The following is a 24484-nucleotide window of genomic DNA, read 5'->3' as shown; positions in this document are numbered from 1 at the left end:
TTTGTCAGTTGCTCTTTTCACATAATGTTAAACTCAACTCATCCACACATCAGTTAATACATGTAGCAATGGCCTGTTTACACAACAGGTACAAACGTGTATGTTGATTTTGATGCACAGTTCTCATGCTTGTATAGCATGTAGGAGATATATAGCCTGTTGTAACGAGCAGGCCTACAAAAGAAGAAAAAAATGTCAATATTGGTTGTTTTTATCTCCCTAAAGTACATGTAAATACATGTATGGCCCTCCATTCCCTTTTTGTTTAGTCAATGTGAATTGTGTTTACATGCTACAAATATTCCATCAAGTTACATTAAATTCATCAACCGCAAACTAATTTGTACATACCAACTGTAGTCACTGTAATAAATCCAAAATTACTGTGTTTACAATTACATCAAGTTTTCAATGTGCTTCATGCTTTTCTTCTCTGTGTGAACGTATCTTCGAGTCCCTGGAAATACGATTATTAGTTGCCGGTTGCCAACAATCTGAAATGGGTATGAACACACCCCGCTCATCTCCGAACAATTACTCCTAATGTAATGATTGATGATCAGCTGGAGCATGCCTGGAAGGGTCTGGGGTAACCTCATGAATCACGGAGGCATTTATGAGGAGATGCAGCCTTTAAACATTCCCTGATCCCTTACCTCATCATTCGGCGGGATCGTGATCAATTATCATCTGTGTGAACGCATCCTTTTGGAAAATTTCGGAGGAGGAGCTTGATGATTGTAAACACTGATTTTCTCGTTAGAGCTCCAACACACGAGTCTATAATCGATGAACCCCAGATAGTTTATAAGACCAGGAGGATGTTAAAGGGATCGTATAGTTTTGGTTGAGACCTAACTTTAGGTTTCTAACATTTTTTGGTGAGAGAATGAAAAACATCTCATGAAATGTGATACAGCATGTAATTTCAAGAGGGATTTAACATTTATTTGTTAAAAAAATTGGTTCTGAAATGGCTGAGATATCCACAACAGAGCAACCCTAATAAAAGATGGGACCCACCTTTTATTAGGATCGCTTTGTTTTACTTTGTTTTTGGATGTCTCAGCCATTCCACTGCCGATTTTCATCTAATAAACTTTGAATTCCTCTTAGAATGGTATGCTCTGTATCATTTCATAAGTGGTTTCTTGGTATCTCGCAAAAAGTTAAAAGCCCAATCCTCACCTCCACCAATACTGTACCATCGCTTTAAAACCGAGAATATTGTCAGCATGGGAAAGTTGAGAAGGAATGTGTTTTCCTAACAGTCACTGGAAGATGAAACCGACAATCAGAATGTGGGGTTATCACACAAGTGAACCAACTTCATGCAAAAGGTCATTTCACATTCTACCTATATCTCTCCTTTATTGACAGGCTCATCGTGTCCAGCCTGATACAGTATAAAATTGCTTTCGTCCAATAATTCATAAGCCATCTTGCGATCCAAGAATATTCTGTACGCTCAGAGCCACGCACTGCAATACAACTGAACCTTCTGCGGTGTGTGGATGGCACATTGAGGTGGACAGTGACACCTTCAATCATCATTAGAGCCCACGCATACTTTCGGTAACATATCGTGAATTAAAATCTTTTAATTTGATTTATGTGGCTGCTAAAGGAAGCAATGGATGCTTGGAAGAAGCCACCATGGACAGACAGCTTTTTAGTTCATTCTGAAGGATAGTGGCAACAAGAGTAAAGTGCCATGCCTAGGGGTACAAGAGCTGCTACCAGGGGACTTGAACCAGAGACCTTGTGATTGAGGGTCTGTGGTCTATTCAGTGAAGCATATTAGGGACTTTTCGGTTGTGTGGATGTGGACGCCTTTCTTGTACAAGAGCGGTTCCAAATTACTGCAGTCCACGCGTTACATCCGCGGTGTTATTGACCATTTCGATTTTCAGCGCACACCGTTCACAACGTACTGTTATGACGTCACAGCCCCGTCCCCTCCAGCGGGCCGACAATTGGTGCGTCAAGCGGTGAACGTCACTCGTGTTCTTAATCTAGGGGGACGTGAAATCCTTGGAAGATGCGTTTGCGAGGATTCTGGCGTTGGATGTGCTGGAGAACCTAAAGCATGCGCAGTTCCTTGAAATGACATCATTACCTCGACATCCACGTCCAGGAGGTGAAATCAAAAAGTCCCTATTAGCTCCTCAAGTGCACTTGTGAGGGCAACAATCCACAAACTTTTGCCCTGAATGACTAACTACATAGATACACCTCCATCCAGTATACGAGCTTTCATTGCATGCACATATTTTTACATGCTGCTGACATATATAGTCCTACTTTGACATGTATGATAATGATGAATATAATGATAATGATGAGGATGATAACTGATGATAATGAAAATAATGAAGATTATAATGATGACTGATGATGATGATGATGATATTAATGCAGAAGTATGATAATGGTGAAGTTCATGACACCAGGGTCCCATTTCATAAAACTTGTTATCAGTAAACAACTGCCACATTTCTATGACAAATTTGCTCTTAGCCAATTAGATGCAAAGATTTCAGTAGCATATTATTTTAACAACTATCGTAACTTTATATTGATAACAAGTTTTAGGAACTGGGGCCCCAGGCCCATTTCATAAAACTTGTTATCAATAACAAGTTAATATAGTTGTTACAAGCTACTAAAATCCTTACATCTAATTTGCTGAGAGCAAATTTGTCATAGAAATGTGGCAGTTGTTACTGATAACAAATTTTACGAAACGGGACTCAGGTGTAGAACAGAATTTAAGTCTATTCATTTAAAGTCGTTTACAATGCTTCCATCTCATATTGTATGTGCGTGCATTTCACTATTATCCTTGCAGTGTAGGTGAATCCTGAATTGTTAAAACATAATTTGGGACAAATATATGGCATACTGTATTATTCGACAATCAAACATGATGGGGGAAAAAAATGTTGTATCATAAACTGTTCTCTTAGATTTTGTCAGACTTCAGTCACATGTTTTATTCTAAACTATTGTGCTTTACTAGCTTTTTGAAAGAAGAATTAACCCAAAAGGGAAAGTAGTTCACAGGAGATGTACTTAAGAAGACTCTAATGATAGCCAGTAAACAATGAGTGAATATAATGATAGATTTTCAGATAAGCTGCATGGACTATGGGCATATTGTCTGATGTTGGTGATTCAGTTTTAATCATCTCATGGTCTCCCAGGGGCATCGCTCTCTAAACTCTCAAAATAACACTCTCCATGGAATTTTAAAGCCTTCTCCTAACACTTAATACTGTACGCATTGGATGAAGAATTTCATTTGAACAGCTCAACTCACATACACCCATACCGTTATTTATGAGCACCCACCCCTGGTATAATAAGATGCAGTGAGCATCTTTGCAACTCTTTAAAAAATTAGTAAATTGACTCTTAACTCACATTACAACATTCTCACATTTCACAGATACAATAGCTCAAAAAAAAAATAACACACTTTCATAACCAAGACTACACCTTGAGGCTTTAATGTATTTGCTCCTTGAATTTCCATATTTTACAGTTACCGCAGTGCATCAAATTGTCAAAACAATCTCTAAGATGAGCGTAAAGGGAAGAACGTTCCTGGGGTAATCTGATGACTTGTCGGTGCTGCTGAGGAAAAAAGCTCCACACTCGAAGACCTCTGCAGCATTAGGTTAAAGGTACCATTTACCTTTGGGAGCAGTGAATTAAAGAAATGTTAGAGATATTACATTTGATGCATACGTCAGTTGTATCATAAAACATCCTACCATATAACATTTTTGCAATAAAGCCTAGAATATAAGGAGATATCACTGTTTTTCTCAATAAACCATAACTGTAGACAGTTTCTTCTAGAAACAATTCTATTTTAACTATTGTTTACATTTTGTATATTTAACAATACTTACACTGATTATACTGAGCACCATTTCTACATTGGTTGTTTCTATCCCTGACTCACATTTTAGAGCTATTTTGGTTTTTGTTTCATCTCCAAACGGTAAACAATGCCTTAAAAGCCATTTTCTGAGGCACGGTTTCTATGGACAATTTAGTCTCTCTCATAAAAACTGAAGAGATGATTTCGGGCTCTTTGATAGAGGTTTCAGAAATGTGGTTACAGATCACAAAATGTCCCATGCAGAATCATTTTGATGAAAAAAAAAACATAATTTCACTTCTTCTTTTTTTCATTTGCACATACCGTGCAATGTAATGTATTAATAGCCAAGTAATGATCATTCTTTGAGATTTCCAAAATAAGCATATCAAATTGATTCAATGCTGCTCACGAGTGCTTGAAGGAAGACAAGAGTGAATATCTTTTATCATTTCTGAATTTCACTTGGTGTGGTGCGTACACACTACCATACAACTGTATCTTCTCTGTGGTGCCAAAACACGACTAGGGTGATATTGGCAAGCATGTCACATAAGTCACAATCTAAAAGTTTACATTAATAAATTCTGACATTGTGGTCCTTAAAAAAAAAGATTGCCAATACAGAAAGAAGAAAAAGAAAATGAAAACAAAAACAAAAACATTTTGAGTTGTGCTTGCTCCACAACAAAACAAAAGGAATTTCATCCACATTTAAATCTTATAAATGGATGTACTTTGTGTACATAAAAAATAATGGTCATCCTTGACCTACTGCTGATTAAATTTTGCAGAAATCAAAAGCATGTACATCCATTAAGTAAAAAAGTTTGAACAAATGCATCTCGCTCTGGACTGAAAATACATTTTGGTTTGTTTGGGTAAAATCTGCGCATACAATATCATCATGGCCTTTCTGAAAGAAAAATGAAGAAATGTACATAAAAGTATATCATCGTGATGTTTTACAACCTCAAATGAAATAGTAGTATACACTGTACAAATAGCTTAGTGAATTCTTAATTGCATTTTGATTAGTTGGATACTACAAGATGTACATATTTACCTTTACAATAAAGAACAGATCTGTATCCAGTATATTGTTTCGAAGTCTAGACACTTTCTGTATATGAATGCTTGAATAATTCACTTAATCTATCATCTCTTTTTCTTTTCTTTTCTTTTTTTTTTGGGGGGGGGGGTTTGATATTTCAACCGATGCAGTGCATCTTAAATGCCTAGGACAATGTGTCTTTGAAAAACCCATGATTGTTGACTTTGTAATTGTGAAAATTTTGACAGAGGGGACATGCTTGTTTCAAGTTCAACTGGTTTGAACAGTAAAGACTGCCAATGCTCGACTGAACAAAGCGAGCCCTGAAAAGCTATGAGGGATTTAGCTGAGGGAACAGGCAGCCATACATCTAGAATAAGCCGCGCATGAGCGATTAGATGTAGCGTGTTAAAGCTCACAAAGCGGACGCTTCATAGCCTCTGAATGCAAATTGAAGGGCTTACACCACGAGCCGACGCGGTAAATTAAATTCATGTTGGAACCCGAGGCAAGAAGCGTGATACTGCATGGAGCATGCATACTGTGATGTGCTTTTTTGCTTTGTGCAGATATCTTGTCATGTACAGTGTAGCATGAGAGCTTTGAAGATGATGGGGTTTTTGTTCTTACAATACTATATGTTTTGTTTTGTTTTTTACTTTCTGGTCTTTTTTGTAGGTTTCAGAAAGTATTCTTTCTTTGATGGACAATACTGATTCTTCAAATTGTCATTCCGATCAGAAGATGTCCTTGCCACCGAAAGAATGCCACACTTGCTCATACGATTCTAAACGAGATGTGTGCATTTATCGAATTAGACTTTCCTTCAAAATGGTTCAGTTTTGGAGTCAGGATGATTTTTCTACCTGAGGTGTTGGGATTTGATGAATTTATGAGATGCAACCAGGAGTTGGTCAAATGAGGCCAATTTGCTGCAATTAAGACACTGAAATACTGTAAAAGTGGAAATTTTCATGCATTTCGCGCAACCAGAAACTAGCGCGAAAATAAAAGCACGCAAATATTTTTGCTTGCCATATGTTCCTGTGCGTGATGTCTTGATTCCGCGGAATTAAAAACACGCGAAACTCTTCTTACCCGGCCAAGCGCAAAAAATTAGTGGCGCAAAAATATCCACTTTTACAGTACATGTACCTCAGTATCATTATTCACCATTCATTAATTCTAACATGCACAATTGTACATAACATATTTTGACTGAAAGGTACTGATTACCATTGGGAGCAGTGAATTAAAAAAACGTTTGAGTTATCATATTTGATGCATGTGTGTAGGTAGTTGTATCACAAAACATCCTACCATATTAAAAAAAGAAAATGAAATAAAGCTTAAAATATTAATAAGGAGATATCACTATATTTCTCAATAAACCATAACTGTATTAACAGTTTATTCTATAAACAATTTTATTATAAGTATTGTTCATATTTTGTATATTCAACAATACTTTATAACTTTGATTATACTGATCAGCATGTTTACATTGGTTGTTTCTATCCCTAACTCACATTTTAGAACTATTTTGAAGCACTAAAGCTGGGTTTTTGTTTCATCTGCGAATGGTATAATGCCTTTAAATTCTTTCAAAAGGCAAGGAGAAATTATGTCCAGAACAGTCTTTGTGTCTGAGAGCCAAACAGTTAATGTTTGTATTGGCAATGTGTACTTCTAGATGTCATTGCATACTCAACCCTTGCTATTCTGTGTAAAGATGGAACCTATGAACTGTTTCGCATTTGCAACTAAGACAGACTCTTTCACCCACCAGCTGCTGCAAAATAATTCCAATCATCAAGATACCATATTTTCTTCTACCTTTCTGTTTTTTTTTCCTGCCACTGTGTTACAAAAGCAAGGATTGAATTCATGGTTGGTGTGCAGTATTGTGGTTCATTTCAGGACATAATCTGATTTCCACCTTGGTACATTTCCCCTGATTGTGTAAGATAAGTGCAGCATTATACAGAAAGACTTTTACGTTACAGATAATTCCATGAACTACAACATGCATTATATGCATCACTCCCTCCCATAGTCCTTCACATGTCAACTCTACCAGCTTCATTTTTGAACATTAAACTGACTTTTTTCTCTCTCCAACTGTCTGCTACAAAAGAGAGAATAAAAGACATTTAAAACCAAATTTATGGGAATGTGCGATGATGCAGTGCATGGACCAGTGTGATGGTTGGTTTCAATGTGCTGTCGGCATTCTGTATTACCAGTACCTTCCCCTCAATGGTACAGGGCGAGCGAGCTTTCACATTCGCTGTCTGACACTGGCTTAAGGTGTTCATTGTTTCAGACACAATGTCGGCACCAATACGCGCAATTTGCTCGTAATGCTTCCAGCCGGCAGTACGGCAGTGGTATCGTATAACAAATGACGTCGCAGACTTGTGACACATTTGTGGCGCTTCCAGAAATAATATTTGAAAACAGCGCTGCGTGAGTCACTGGTTAAGTGGTGAAATTGACACACTGCCCATAGTAGGTATGCATACTGAGTAATGATATGGAATGTTGCCCAAATTTCATGACAAATATGGTGTAGTGTACTAGATGCCCTTGTAGTTGTATAGCAGCAAAATGTGATTCACTACCATATGTACAGCACTATGCATACAAGATAAGATGCCTACATGTACATCCAAGACCTCATTGCATAATATGGCATATAATTCACCTTTCAATAATACACATTTTGTAGATTATCTGTAGAGAGGAGGTGTAAACAGGAAAATTTTAAAGTCATTGTTCCATACATTATAAGTCGATAAAAACTTCTGCCTAAAATCATTTAAAACAATCAAAATAGTTCTTGAAAGAGTGTTTGCATGTTTGCTTTTTTGTGTGTGTTTGATGTGGACTAAACTTTAATTAATACATAGTACATTACCATAGAGCCTTCATTTTAATACACTGTATCATCAAAGACTAAACACATGCTTCAAGGTAACCTCTGGGCTGCTACTTTTAGTCAATAAACCACATCAATTCAATTCAATCCACAATAATGTGCCTTGGAAATGTTTCCATAATTTTGCCCTCTTTATAAACTACTTTAAAACATGATATATTCGCGGCATGAATTTTTCGCAAATTGGAGCCGACGGCCTTTTTCGCCACATGAAATTTTCGCTAATGCATACAGTGTAGACAAGAACTTTCGCGTGCATTTTAATTTCGTGAATCTTGGCGCTCGCAAAATTCGTGAAATTAAAATGCATGCAAACATTCCTTGTTTTACAGTATGCATTGTTTCCATTTATCTGAGTCTCAATTAGACAATGGAGACTGTAGTAGGATTGTTCAGAAGAGGCCTCTTTAGTCCTAGGAAAAGATTGTATTATATGTGGGTTGACTTGCAAAAGAAAATAAAATGAATGAAAGTAGATCATATGCTCCCATTGAAGAAGAACTGAAGAGGTCTGGGAAACCTGGCTTAAAATCTCTCAGCTAAACTTGATAGCATAGCATCATAGCTCTAGCTACAATGATTACCCGGCTTAATTGCAGTGTAGCAGCAGGCATTCTTGAATTCTAATTGGACCAGTACCAATCAGGCAAATTCCAGTGCCCCTTCGCAATGTCTAAACCTTTAAAAGAACAAAGCACACAAGAAATATCAAAAACAGTGTTGTTGTTTTTAGTAAGTACCATATTACAGTACCTGGAAAAGTAAACTGTCTGTTGAGTACGCCATACTCTGTATCGATACGCCATACTTTTTAAATAGCCAGTCTAATTTTAAGTTAATCAGGACTTCCCTACAAGTTTACGAGTGGTTAAATTTGCGTACATGGAGTACAGCAATGAATTGTGGAATGTACACATGTACGGCAAATTTATGCTAGTAAGGAACAGAGTTTTGAATGCTGTGAAAGTCATGAATAGCATGTGACTTGCAAAATTCATGAAAGTAAAAAGCATGTGAAACATATGGCATATATATGGTAATATGAGACTACATTGTATTAGCCAGCTCAGTATGACCCTGCCATTATCTTGAAGCACCTTCTACAATTGTCTTGACCCCTTCAAGTCTAAGAGGTCTAAGTTTGGTACCGTATCTTTAAATTCATACTTTCTACTGTTCATATTGTGTCTCATGAGATAGACTAAAATACATTTAGTATATTCTCTTCGATTTGAATATTTGTTGTTCATATCGTCGCTGGAGTGACAAGACCTTGTATCTGAAATTTTGGTTAAAATGACTTTTTTGGATCAATGGTCAAATAATGGGTTAAGTGATGTCCTGTCCAAATCCCAACTATCTTACTCCAAAAATGAAGCCACTATGGCATGTCAAGGGAATGGCTTTCCCATTCGCTCTGATATCGCTTTGGCTGCCACGTTTTTTGGCTCTCCTGAACATTTGACATTTTGTAGATACGAGGTCTTCTCGCCCCAGTGACGATATAATTGTTTGGTTACAGAATTTTTAAAAGCCTCTTAATGTCTACTTATATTTTAATAATTCTTAAATTGGCAACACATTTGACAAGATTAAAGTTCCTGTTTCTCTCTGCAGATTAATGAATTCAACCAGTTTCATCGGATCTTTCTCCCATACAAGACTTGCAGTGATATTCAGCGTTGCCAATTTCATGACTGAGATGAGAATTTCTGCAGCAAAATTCCCCAGAGAATAGATGATTTAAAGGACAAGTTCACCTTCATAAACATAAGGATTGAGAGAATGTAGCAATATTAGTAGAACACATCATTGAAAGTTTGAGGAAAATCAGACAATCCGTTCAAAAGTTATGAATTTTTGAAGTTTTTGTGCAGTACCCGCTGGATGAGAAGACTACTGCAGTGTATGAATAACTTAGATGTCACATGCGTACAACAATATAAGGAAAATATAAAGAGAATTTCACAAAATTCCATCTTTTGAAAAAAGTACACATTCCCCTGACTCGTTACTGACAGATGTTATGGGTAATATTATTCCCCCTGCCTTTAGAAAGAGGCAAGTCAAGTGCACTTTTATTATGCCAAAAAAGTGAAAATATGTTGAATTTTCTTTTACATTTTCTTTATACTGTTGTACGCATATGACTCACAAGCTGTAGTAGTCTCCTCATCCAGCGGTTCCAACACAAAAATTTTAAAAATTCATAACTTTTGCATCGATTGTGCAATTTTCCTCAAACTTTCACTGATGTGTTCTACTAATATTGTTGCATTTTCTCAATCCTTATGTTTATGAAGGTGAACTTGTCCTTTAAAGAGACCGGAAATATTTAACATGCGACTTGTAGTCCTTATGTCAGGGTAGTGTCACCTTCTATATTAATGCTGTGCAGAACCTGCAATTCCTTCCTATCCACAAGGCCATGGTACTTAAAGAGACTGGAGAGTTCGTCTTTTGTGTTGTACTTCCAGTTTCATTTCAGCCGTCCTTTGTTGTCAATTTGCCAGCCTGCTTTATTATAGGAGCTGTTGCAGATGAACATGTTGTCAGAATGATGTAGAGAACCGGGCTCTTCATTTCCAGCGAGTACTTTTGGAGTTTCTCTTGAGGGATCCAGGAATAGTTTCGATTGAGAAACTACAGGAAGTTGAATTTTATATATTGTGCTTTGCATACTGCAACAGTGCATCGATGGTGGGAATCAATGTGTGGATAATGTAAACATCCATCTATATAGGAAAAACAGCCTAGATACCTTTATGAAGCAGTCATTGTGTTAGTTATTTTTACAGACTAGATAATTACTTTTTTCAGGAAATTCTAACCCCTTCTTGCCATTTTCATACAATTATGAACATATTGTCGTATGCATTTTTTAAATTTTTTTTATGATGCATGGACTTGTGGAAGAACAGCCTGTGGCTGAAACAAGTGACCGTGTGGAAATGAAATAAATGAATGAATGAATGAATGAATGCATGGCATGCACAATGTAAATGTGACATATCCACTACAGACAAGTGGCATTGGTAAGGGGTTCTTATAAAAGAGAGACAGGTATACATACATGTGTAACACAGACCTGAAAAAATACTGAACTGTATACAGTTAACTCTGATATGGACAAAGGTAATCCACTACTGTCTAGATTATGTTGTACGTACATGTAGGCCCTCATCACACACAGGCTATTGGTATGGCCAAAAATGGAGAGCTTTGTTTGTCGAATGTTATTCCTTTTCATGGAGACAAAAATCTACAAACTCAAAACTTTTATACTGGTAAAGCACATCCTGATCAAATTACTGGTTGACAGCGTATGTGTGACCAGGCATTTATATTGCCTAACACATAATTTTGCTTATGACCAGTCATTAACAAAGTATAATGACCGGTCATTAGGATTTTTTTATGTTGCGATGGTGACCAGGTAAGATATAATCTTAATCACGAGTGATGAGGGTGACACGTCAAATGAAAAGGATCTTCTTCATCATTTTATTAAACAAACATGGATCACTTTGTTCAGGCATTTAATAGTATAATTACCCACATTTGGTACCTTCGAAACAGTCCAAACGCCCTTGGTTACTGCCTCAGGCATATAGACTGTTCCAAAGATATTGTATCTTGTGTGGGTAATTCTAACTAAAGCAATCACTCATGTGTTATTATTCATATATATAGCTATGGAGCCACTTTCCAATATATATCAATTATATATCAATACATTGTTTCATCCACCAATCTATCTGTATCATCCCTTCCTAGGTTTATATTCCATCATTTTTCTTCTATCAACAAACCTCTCCACTGCCCTTCTTTCTCTTTCATACACAGCCTGATTCTGGCTATCACTACCTGGTCTGTCTCCCACATTTCTCTTTGATTGTTGCTGTAAAGCCGGGATGCTTCCACGATAAACTTCTCCATCAAATGTTGCAGACAAATGTCAGCAGTTGCAGGCAGAAAACCAAGTCTCCCCCCCCCCTCCCACACCAAATCCATCATTCACCATGTCCCCTTCTTTCTCTTTCTCTCCCCCCTTCATTAGCGGTACACATAAACAAGACAATAATCAATTTGATGAGTTCGTGGGATGGGGACTTTCCAGAAAATCTACGACAACAGCGGTTGCGCATCACCTCCGGGATTTATGCATCCTACCGCTCATGTCGCCGCCCCATAAACCCGGGCATTACGAGCTAAGGATAAAAAAAAGGATAGAAAAAAGGACTTGTCCTGATGCATTATGGGTGATAAATGTCTTCTCGCAGAGAAACTGCCAGCTTGACATTTGAGCGGGATGGTAGGAACTGGAAACTAGCATTTCTGTTCCTGTCTGATATTTCTTCCGTTGTCTTGGTAATATGAGAGAGTACTGTCACAACAAATGGTCAATACACTTTCAATACCTGGGATATAGTCTCCTGTATTCAGATTTCATAATCTCATTCGAAGGCAATTGATTTTGTGCACAAATGAATGCTGTGGTACTGCAAAAGTGGATATTTTCGTGCGACTAATTTTTCGCGCTCAGCGGGGTAAGAAGAGTTTCGCGTGTTTTTAATTCCACAGAATCAAGTCATCAACTGCTGGAACATATGGCAAACAAAAATATTTGCGTGCTTTTATTTTCGCGCTTGTTTTGGGTTGCGCGAAATGTGCGAAAATTTTCACTTTTACAGTATCAACAACAGTACTCTCGGATTTAAACTTTTCACTACCCTTCTTCATGCATGAAATTCAATACAAAGCCAGTATACTTCGTAACCCACTTTGTGGGCATACAAATAATGTAGAAGGTCCATTCTGTTGGGAACTACCACAGTATCAAATCTCATTGCATTTGGTCATTTAGCTAATGCTATTATACACAAAAGAAAATCCCAACAATTTGGCAATTAAGAATTATGGTGATTTTTTGCCACCACGATATACACTGGATGTGCATCTGATTAGGTAATCTGCAGCATGTAAATCATGAAAGACTTATACCTCTGCCACTACTAAAACTCTACAAGTACAAATGAAAGCACATAGAATATGGACTGCTTGCAAGTCAGTGTTTTAAGTGGTATTGTCTATAAATGTTTAAACGAATCAATAAATATTTACTCATGACAGAATACGGAAGCGACAGTCTTATTATAACAAAGCAATCACTTGACAGATATGATCAAACTGGCTACTATATTTGGGCATCTCTCTTTCTAAATAACAGCTGTGTTACCATCACATGTCAGTTACCTTTGATGATTCACTTGTTTTCATATTCCAACCTCAATAACAATGAGAGTTCAAATAGTGTTTGCATTCTGCACGCTGCATCAAAATCACTGGAAAAATATGGTAAGAAAAGACATTAAACGAACAAAATAAAGCTGCCAGAATTTCTTACAAATATCACTTCTGTACTCTAGTGATGCTGAATTTTTAGAAAGCTGTAACCTTCTTTAATACTCCTTGCCAAAGTTTGCTCAAAACTACAATAAATCATTAATAGATTATCTTAAACTTGTATACGACATGTGGGATACTGGTTTCCTTCCACAAAGGCAAGTGCATATCCTGGGACATCGGGCACTATGAGACACACAGAGCTTGAGTTTTTGTTGGTGGATGGGAAACTTGGCACAGTATCAGCAAACGAAACAAGACATGCCAAATCATGCATTGCATCATAGTGCAGAAGTTGATCACACAAAGCCTCTAGAGGTAACATCAAATATGTTGGCACAATGCAATGGTCAGATAATCAATGACGATGATCCCATTTCATACTACTTAATATCAGCGACAACTGCCACATTTTCGTGACAAATTTGCTCTCAGCCAATCAGACGCAAGGATTTCAGTAGCTTGTAACAACTATTGCAACTTGTCACTGATAACAAGTTTTATGATTCAAGGCCCACATCTAGAAAGCTCAGAACATAATAAAGCTTACTGGTCTCATCATTTGAAGCTTTCCCGTATGTACCAAGGTATATAATAACAAATATGTGTACCGTGCTATATTTCCCCAAGAAAAAAAAAATTAACTTAAGATAAAATAAAGCAAAACAAAAGCAAAACTACAGTGCTCACACAGGAACACGTATATCTTTGGTGGGTCTGCATTAAAAGCGATTGCTCAATGCAATCACATGTCCTTTTTTGACATAACTGTGACAGTTGAATCCATTTCATATTTTGAGTACTATACCCCTGTGTCATAATTATCAAACAAGCACAACATTGAAAAAAAAAATGCCACACAACAGTCCAGAAATTCTACCATGGCACATACAGCAGTGACCATCACATCACAGGGAAGATATCAACTTTGCATCATTCCATTTTGACTGCGACACAGACAGAAATGACCACTCCAGCTCACAACAGAGCTCAAGTTATGAAGTCCAAGTCTGAGAAATCTTCATTCCGCAGCTGACCATTAAATGATACAAATGATGCACAGGACAGAGTGGATCGGTGAGAATTGGATTTTCACTGATTCACGAAATGCGCATCATTTGTTTTATAAAATGGGCCCGTAAATTCGTGAAATTCAACCTTTTTCCCCACCATGGGTCTGGTACACCTACATTACTGTACAAGGCTTGAGTCATGCGTTCGGATTTTATGAGATGCATGGCTCATGTGGATCAGTGAAAATCAATGCATGATAATTGACCAATCAGACTGCACAGATTCTAAAGCCCATTCTGCAATACAGTATGTTACATACAGTAAAGACTTAAAAAAAAAAACACCCAAAACAATATTGTATATAACCATCTCCTCTGCAAGTGAAGGAAAACCTAGGTCTATAAAATGGTGGATTACGGACGAACTGTATCCGTAACAGCAACAGCATTGCTTCGACTGGAACCTGCCAGAAAAACGCTGAATTCTACAAGACTCTGTACAGTCTCAGCAACAACAAATGCCTATTACAAAATTGTATATCGAATACCAAATCCATGCTCCCATTTCATGCTCTTACTTGTTTGTCTGTCTCCATAGCTGATGGCTTCAGCCAGGGGGTTCCATCCGTGCACATTTTTCGACTTGACAGGTGCCCCATGGGCTAGCAGTAGGTGCATACATTCTGATTTCAAAAGAAAAGTAAACGATAAGAGCATCAATGACATTAACAGGAAATGTAGTAGCAGTATTTATTTCAGGTATGACTGATCAATAAAAACAAGAATAATGATATGTCATCATCATCATTATCATATCATCATCATCATAATCATAATATTTTACTAAGAATAATGATAGTAATATTGCTAATTGGACAACAAAAAAAAAAAAATGCATTAACTTATATATCAGGTGAAATAAGCAGATGCAACTGTGTTTTAAATTGATTAAAACAAATCAATTCACTGTGAATATGAATCCTACTTAGGGGTAAGAGCCATTTTTAAACACTATTAAAGCTGTTGACAGTAATAGTAATGTACAATGTATGACTTCAACATTTAAGAAAAAAAAAAGATATATGATATGTGGTGGCCCGACATTAATTTTTAGTGGCACCGAGCAACTGGGCCACCCCTAATGTCTAGCCCTGTGGAGGGCTGTGCAGTACTGTGACAAAATAAGAAAGGATAGTCAATTTAATATACTTAGATTAAGTCATGCAAACAAATTTTCATGACTATCACAACTCTCTGTCTCATTTTCAGCGAAGATCTGCTGCCATAAATTGCATATTTATATATGCAATTTATGGATATATATGCATATATTGCAATATATGCATATATTGCAATACCGACGTGTTGGCTCAGTGAGTAGAGCGGTTGCCCTCACAATCGGGAGGTCGTGGGTTCAAACCCCGGCCGCATCATACCAAAAGACGTTAAAAGATGGGAGTTGCTGCTACCTTGTTTGCCGTTCAACAGTTGAAAAGGTTAGAGCAACGTTGATCTGGCGCTGCTCAGTGGCTGCCGGCCCACGATCAATTGGGCAAAATGAATTTCCAGTCTTGGACAATAAAATTTGGAGTTTATATCCAAAACAATTATTATTATTATTATTATATTTTTATGTACAATGTAATAACTAGCACAGACATTCAGATATTCATTCCAAATTATATGCAGTCCCTCTTGCACATTAAATGTCACTGATCAGAATATTAAGGGTTACAGTCTAGGAAAATACGGTTCACACTGCTGTAGAATTTAAATCCCCAGGGAAATCAGGGATTATTTTCACCGGTGTGTTAATCAAAATCTCCTTTCTCAGAAAACACATGTAACAAACTGCATATTTCAAACGTAGTACCTACATTAGAGCACTTGCAACATAAAGTTGATCTATCAACCTCCTTTTTAACCCCTACAGGACATACTCATTTTGCTATAACAAACATGCATTTTCCCATTGACACTTGCCTGAGTGTTCTCCGGACTCGTCTTCAATGGGTTAAAAATCTGGGATGTGACCAAGAAGATTGAGGGGCCAATATCTTTATTTTTGTACATTAAGCATGTACAAATACATGTACACTGTAGGTGTTGTAATACTGTAGTTTGTAAGGATATAGATTCAATATAGTCATATTAACACATCAATTTAATTTCAAAACAGAGTGTACTGTGAGTGCAAGTATGTGTTTTCTCACTTACCCTTATGTCCAAGTATAACAGCAAGATGAAGTGGAGTATTTCCTGCACATAAAAGAGAACATTTTAAACACAACCTCAGTTTGTTTTTGCGGGAGGTTTCTCAACTGTGGTCAAAATATCCAACACGGGCACAATTTCGCCACAAGTGCACCTTTGACTACTACGTACATCTTCCCCCTTCTACATTAATTCATACAGACACAAAAAGCATAACTTGATTTTTAACAAATATTCACACAATCAAATTTTTCATATTGAAGACAGGACACATCTCCTTTTTTTCTCTCTTTCTATTTTGTGCAAAATGTCGAGAAATATCTTTACTTAGAAGTAGGTCTCGTAAACTTTACTTTACTTTAATCCATCGATGCTAGTAGGGCTGGGCCTGTTCATCGATCGATCGGTGGTCATTTGAATCAATTTTTCAATTTCTATGGCAAAGATGGTTAAGTTTAGCCAAAGAAGAAGAAAAATAGCATTAGCAATAGAATTCTCTATCATTCTAATACTCATGCACATGATTATAAATACAGCATAATCCATCACTGTGGAGTGTTATACATGTAGGCCTACATGTACCAGTCTCTTTGTTCATAACCGGCATCACTGATACCAGGGTAGATAATAATTGATTTCTGATGTTGAATTTTGCCATGATTTTAAATGTTAGAGGTGGTTGTGTTGTCAGAGAGAGTGACATGTGTGAATTTGTAGGTCTGGAAATCTGTTAAATTCAGCCTTTTTTTGGAAGCATCATATTTTTCATGATGAAAATCCTGCCTTTTTAATGTGCAAAGGTTTATATAGGTGGATTATTTTTACATCTGGACCCACATGAACTGTGATATTTTAAGGTGAATTTTTTGGTATGTGCTGTGAGGGAATACAAATCTTCACAGAGGTCCCACCTACTTCATCCTGCGTATGGAACTGCATGTCTTCATAGTATGCTGAGCTGCCAACCCAGAGTGAACAAGTGGATCTACACATCAAGTTTAAGTTCCTACCAGCAAGCATCAAGAACAAGATATCATCCCCCATGGCTCTCAGATGTGTTCAAGCAATGTTGATTTTCTTCTCCTGTACCCGGTGGTGATGTATTTTTGCTGCTTCTACCATTCTTTCTTATTATTACTCCAGTGGTGAACCAGATATTGCATAATTTGTACAACATGGAGGTAAAGAGGTCACATCCCCTCTTTTTTGCATTGTTCAGTGCATTTTATGTGCTCCATATGGTGAGCAATGGCTGTTGTAACACCTGTATGCAAGCAACTTCATTCAGAATGTCAAATATTGACAGCTCTTCAGCTATCTACATGACTGTGCACCAAAGACCAAAGATTCTTCATACAAACCTGAGCTTTCTTGCTTTCCGCTCAACATCAATGAGTCATCTTGCCATTCTTCTACTTCTTGGTGGCCAAGTGGAAACAAATCCTGGCCCTTCTACAGTGCAAGAGTATCCATGTACTGTTTGTGGTAACGAGGTATGTGAAACTGATCAAGCAATTCTATGTGATGTCTGTGACCAATGGTGTCACATTACTTGTGTTGGGATCTCTTCACACTCCTATCAACGCCTTGTAAATCAGTCAAAAAGTTTTGCATGGAGCTGTTTCCAGTGTGGCTCCATGAACGTCACGCCATGTATATCATTACAAGGATTTGATCTCTCCGATGAAAATGTGTTCTCCCCCCTGCGTGATCTGGATCAAGATGCAGCTGATGTTTCCAACACCCAGTCTAACTTCCCATTGACTTCCACGCCCAAAGGTAGTCCAAACAGGAAAACCTCCACCCCTAAGCCATGCTTTTCATCCCCAAGACCTTCACGTCCTGCCAAAATCAAGAGAAAGGTCTTGAAAGCGATGGCGTTGAACTGTAACGGTCTTAAGGGGAGCTCAAAAAGAGCTAACTTTCTAGCAGCCATTACACACCATGCACCTGATATCATCTTGGGATGTGAATCTAAGATTAATGAAGATATTTCTTCTTACTCAATCTTCCCCGATGACTACATAGTTTTCCGAAAGGACAGAAACCAGCATGGTGGTGGTGTTTTCATTGCTATCAAAAACTCAATTACAGCCAGTGGATGTCCTCAATTTACTACTAACTGTGAATCCCAATGGTGTTCTATAGAGATGGAAGGTTCAAAACCACTCATCTTTGGTTGCTATTACTGCCCACCAAACAATCGTCCGGCTAGTGTTGATGGCCTTGCTGAGTCCCTGTCCTTACTGATGAGCAGTTGTCGTAAACACCCAAATGTCATCATAGCTGGGGATTTCAACCATCCAGACATAAACTGGGACACGCAGTCTACAACAAATCCTGCTACTGCTGCTACGCATCAGAAGTTATTGGATGTACTACTGAGTAATTCCTTGTTTCAGATGGTGAAAGATGTTACTCGCCCTTCTTCAGGGAACACCCTCGATCTGATAGTCACGTCTAACCCCGCTCTTATTGATGATGTTAAAGTACACCCTGGCATCTCGGACCATCACATCCTGACATTCAACATCTCATCTAGGCCAAAGTACCAATCAAAACCTCCAAGAAAAATCCACCTTTTCAACAAAGTTGACCTTGACGAACTCAAGCAAGCTGCTGCAGAATTTTCAACTCACTTCCTTCAGTCTGACCCTGAAAACAGAGATGTGGAAACAAACTGGACAATCATCGCAAACTTCCTGACGAGATGTCTGACGGAACTCGTGCCATCGAAGATGACCAAAGGTAAGCGACATCTACCATGGATCACCCCAGCAATTAAACGGCAGATGAGAAAGAGGGACCGCCTCTTCAAGAGTGCCCTTCGTCAGAATAGTACAGCCACATGGGGGAAGTTCCGAGAGTTTAGAAATCAAGTGGCAAAAACTGTGCACAAGGCCCACCGTGACTATGTAAATGACATAATCGGGACCAGTCTGGCAGACAACCCCAAAGCTTTTTGGTCATACGTCAAAAGCTGCAGATCTGAGCACATCGGAATACCATCTCTTCGTACTACATCCAAGTTGTGTGCCACAGCTACTGAAAAAGCAGAGGCTTTGAACGATTATTTTCATGAGATGTTTTCAAGTGAAAATACTGAACAGAACCCATCTAAAGGCCACTCTGATTATGCATCGATAGGTCACCTGCACTTTCACAGGACTGGAGTGGAGAAGCAACTAAAGCAATTAAACCCCTCCAAGGCCAGCGGGCCAGACGAGATCCCACCCAGACTCCTGCAGCTTATTGCACATGAGATAGCCCCAGCTCTGTCATTCCTATACCAACAGAGCTACAATGATGGTATAGTTCCATCACAATGGAGACAGGCCCTCGTAGCTCCTGTACACAAGTCTGGTGACAAGAGCGAGACCTCAAACTACCGGCCTATTTCACTAACCTGCATTTGTTGCAAGGTAATGGAACATATTGTCCTTAGCCAAGTTTCAAAGCATCTTGCATCCTGTAACATCCTCTCAGATGCACAGCATGGCTTCCGCCGAGGACTCTCCACCACCACTCAGCTCACATCTACACTACATGACTGGTCCTCCACCATCCAGAAGCGTAGCCAGGTTGATGCTGTTTTCTTGGATTTCCAGAAGGCCTTCGATCGGGTGCCCCATCAACGTCTGTGTACCAAGCTTCGCTATTATGGCATAACGGGGGACACACTAAACTGGATTATGTCATTTCTCACCAACAGACAGCAAGCTGTGGTTGTTGATGGTTCCAAGTCCACATGGAAGAATGTTACGTCTGGAGTGCCCCAAGGCTCAGTACTAGGACCAACTCTTTTTCTCCTCTTCATAAATGACATACAAGATAATATCCAGTCTAATATCCGCCTCTTTGCTGATGACTGTGTCATTTACAGAGAAATAAATGCAATCTCAGACCATCACATACTACAACAAGACCTCCTGCAATTATCCACGTGGTCTTCAACTTGGCTTATGAGCTTCAATGTGAAGAAATGTGCCGTCCTATCTATCACCCGGAAACGTAATCCCTCCGTTTTCCAGCATCATCTCCACAATGTCCATATACCTAAGGCACAGGAATACAAGTACCTGGGAGTGACAATCACTCATGACTTGAGCTGGAACAAACATTGCCAGAACATCAGACACAGAGCAAGCAAGACATTAGGGCTTCTCCGCAGAACATTATCCCCATGCACGAAGGAAGTAAAGGCCAGAGCCTATACCGCACTTGTCCGGCCCCAACTAGAATATGCATCAGAGGCCTGGAACCCACACACAGCTACAATGGTAAACTCTCTTGAGCAGGTGCAGAAAACTGCTGCTCGGTTTGTACATGGAGACTACAGGTATTCAACATCTTCCTCAACGCTGGTCTCGGCTCTTGGTTGGGATAGTCTCCACACACGACGCCTCCTTGCACAGTGCACCCTCTTTCATAAGATACACTACTGTCAACTTCTACGTTTACCACATGTGATTTTCCCAGCTACCTACATAGGAAGGCATGATCATAAGCTCAAGTACATAATCCCAATCGCGACCATAGATGTGTTTAAATTTTCCTTTTTTCCCCGAGCTGTTAGAACCTGGAACCATCTGCCAGGACCTGTGGTCACAATTACCAACCCATTAACATTCAGAGAGGCTGCCCTTCCAGTCATCCGAGTGATGCAGCCTCCTGTTGGGTCACACATGCTCTAAGAAAAGATGCATGTTTTTTTTACTAGCACTATGCACCGTCACTTTTATTGTACATTAGTGACATTTAAAATCATCCTGTTCACCATGTCACCTCTCACTGACGCACGACACTTCTACCATCCCGGGATAGTTTCAAGGAACTGCTGAAAGGGATTACTACTTCAAGGTTCAAGGTACTTTGATTTCGATTTAGTGTCAAGAGATTTTTATGGTTTTCGTTGCCTTTGGTAGCCTCAGTTGTGTCGATGATTCCCTTGTTTCTACCTAAATCCCGCACCAAGGTTAGACCTCCATGCCAACATTTTACCACGCGCAAAAGCATAGGTTTCTACATGTAGCTGGTGGTAGAATTTTGGACAGGGTTCTGGTACAATTATGGGCTGCTTGTTTTAATAACTTTTAATTTGAATTTCTTCCATCATCATTTCATATCATTTGGACAGTTTCTATATGTAGTCATCATCCCACAGCATGCAGACAGATTCTTTTAAGTCTGGAGGTAGATCCTTTTCATGCTCAGTCAAAATCTCTCAGTCTTTACTCTTACACTAACTGCATGAAATTGAATTATCAAAATGACAGCTACATCATTTACACATTTAGGATTTGATTTGAAATGCAGATCTTGAATGAGTGCTCATCACATGCCAGTTCATCAATGCTTTGACCAATGACAGCAAATTCCATGGTCTGATCAGTGATGTTTGTATAAGCTGTTCTTTTTGCGAGGGTTTAATTTTCGCGAATTTCGCAAATCACATTTGGATCGCGAATTTAACAACACGCGAAAATGTCTCAATTCGCTTTGTTAATAATAATAGTGCACTAACGTAAGCATCGGCGTCGATTCGCGAAAACAACATCTCACGAAAATATCTATGACCTCGTCATTTGCGAAAATATTTGTACGCGAAAATAACAGCGTATACAGGAGTGTTAGATATTACTGTCATGTTTGAAATTGGAGTGGAAAGTTATCTCTCCGGTGAGTTGTGGAATAATCAGGCCAGGGATTACAGAACTTCTGAAGACTAACATAGCAGGTCTAGTCTTTAGGACTTTGTATTTGTAATAAAGCCTAATCAGCTGATTGGGATTACAAAATTGCAATTGTGAAACATAAGCTAGTCACATTACAGTGAGCGAGCTGTAGTTGAATTGGGGCATCCCGTCAGAGTTCAGCGGTGCTGCTGAAAATTTCCCCGTATACCTCATGCACACACACACAAGCCTTCACTCGCTCTGAATCTACAGCCAGTCAAGCAGTCAAGTCGAGCCAGTCGAGAGCCGTACAGTGCAATGGAATACCCACGGTTCACTTACCGTGGACGTCTTTCTGTGCGATATCGTATTTGTGAGACCGGAGCACAGCGGAAAGTTGCTTCAAGTCATCGTGAAAGACGCATTTGTGGAGCGGGAACGAGGTGTTGGTGGTCATGGTAGATGGAATACGATCATACTATTCCTTGAAGACGTTGATAAATATTTCAGTCGATATCTACATCCATTTACTTGCGGGAAAAATCTCTCACAACATGAAACCTTATTACGACAACCCCTGTGTTGCTGCCGTTCATGCATCGGATTCTAACCATAGCATTTCGCTGTATACATATGTACTGTATACGTACAGTGCAGTACCTGAGTGTGTATTGCCAATATCGTATTTACATTTGCACCGCGCCTGCGCGTAAACTTAAAAGTGCAGTGAACTCCAGACCTTTAAACCCGTTTTAGGGAAAATCCCACAACACGCACTGACAAGATCACCTCTCATTAATATAAATATCAATGGAATTTAAAAAAAGCCACTGAAAATTTTTGTCTTCCTGGGTTAATTCGGTAGACAAGGCAACCTTTCCATACAAGTTTACGTTAGTCAATCAAGGCTTCAGGGATGTGCTTTTAGGATACTCTTAATTACCTTTTAGAAGATTGATATCCAGGCGGGAGCTTTCTATTAAAGTAATCGTTATATTACCTTCAGTGACGTCATGTGGGGGCAATATGATTCTAGAATTTGACTAGCTGCAGACAGGGCTAGATTGAATTGATGTGTATTATGTAGACCATAATGACATAACAAATATTGTCTCTTGAGTCGTAATAATCGTATGAGTTGACAGTCTTTTGGGATTTATTTTCCCCTCCTCAATATCAGTATCTTCCCTCGCTGCAGGCCTCGGGAAAATGTTATCTGTCGGGAAAAATATAACTCCAGCAGGAATGTTAGGTGTTATAATTACACATCTAAAAATCCTGTTTTTGTATGATACACAAAAGAAAAAATATCAATCAATAAGACCGTGTTGCAATGTTTGAATGTCATGTATATACCTGTAAGGCCCATCAAAATCAGCTCTACCCACATGTTATGTGGGAACAATACCAAATTATCATGGATGATACATGATAATAGTAGAAGTAACAGTAGTAATGATAATGATAACAATAAAGATAATGATAAAGAGTTTGAATGCAAAAAAAAAGATGAATGGCATTTTCAAAGTTTTTTACCAAAGTAAGGTCATCATCGAATTAGAGAAAAATAAATTCTTTTCAAAAATGCCGCTCTCATAATCATTTTTTTTCAATCATTCAACAAGAACTGATTTTGAAAATACTATTAGAATTATCATATGTATTTTAATTGTCTTCTTTGTTTTATTTTGCGGATCTAATCTCAATATCTCAAATTAATAATAGAAATGTGTATATCTGTTTTAAGAATTTAAGCCCTTAAAATGTTCTCATTTGCGAGGATTTATCAGTGTTAACCCTGCCCTTCGAGAGAGCCCTGCTAGTATAGTTACCCTGGATCACCAGGTACCTATTTTACCACCCAGTGAGACATTGTGGGTCAGACTGATATATTATGCAAAAAGAATCATATCTCACCATATCTGATTGTATCACCTACTCTTCTGTAAATAGTCAGAATTCTTTGCTTGAAAATGAGATCGTTAAATCTAGAAATAGCTTTGACATCCTATTCTAAGATGAATTTATGAAATGATTTTTTTAATGAAGATAAGATATTCTGATAGAAAAAATATTACTCACTTAATAAAATTGATACAACCTAATTTGTATACACAAGCAATCTGCTAATACCCTATTTTGTGACAACAGGCATGATTCGATGTTGATGAAATTAAGAGAGAGTGAGAGAGAGAGAGAGGGAGAGAGAGCACAAGAATAGAAGACGGAAGAAGCGAATAAAAAGAAAGACAAGAAGCAGATGAAGAGCGGAGGGATCACAGGGGCAGG

The 24484-nt window shown here is 38.3% G+C and overlaps 1 protein-coding gene across 1 annotated transcript in view; it reads right to left on the bottom strand.

The window, feature by feature from the left end:
* Positions 1-22780, bottom strand: part of LOC139719059 (ankyrin repeat domain-containing protein 13C-B-like) — a 53650-nt gene extending 30870 nt beyond the window's left edge. The window contains exons 1-3 of the mRNA XM_071630502.1: positions 22538-22780; positions 16524-16565; positions 14885-14989 (exon numbers count right to left, since the gene is read on the bottom strand). Of these exons, the coding sequence (XP_071486603.1) occupies positions 14885-14989; positions 16524-16565; positions 22538-22652 (262 nt within the window). The 5' untranslated portion in view covers positions 22653-22780. The remainder of the gene's footprint in view (positions 1-14884; positions 14990-16523; positions 16566-22537) is intronic.
* Positions 22781-24484: the final 1704 nt, after the last annotated feature.

This window comes from Diadema antillarum, unplaced genomic scaffold (genome assembly GCF_040938485.1).
Source record: "Diadema antillarum isolate AM-2024a unplaced genomic scaffold, OU_Dant_1.0 scf00000103, whole genome shotgun sequence".
NCBI classification, from domain to species: domain Eukaryota; kingdom Metazoa; phylum Echinodermata; class Echinoidea; order Diadematoida; family Diadematidae; genus Diadema; species Diadema antillarum.
This window is presented reverse-complemented; position numbering and strand designations above follow the sequence as displayed.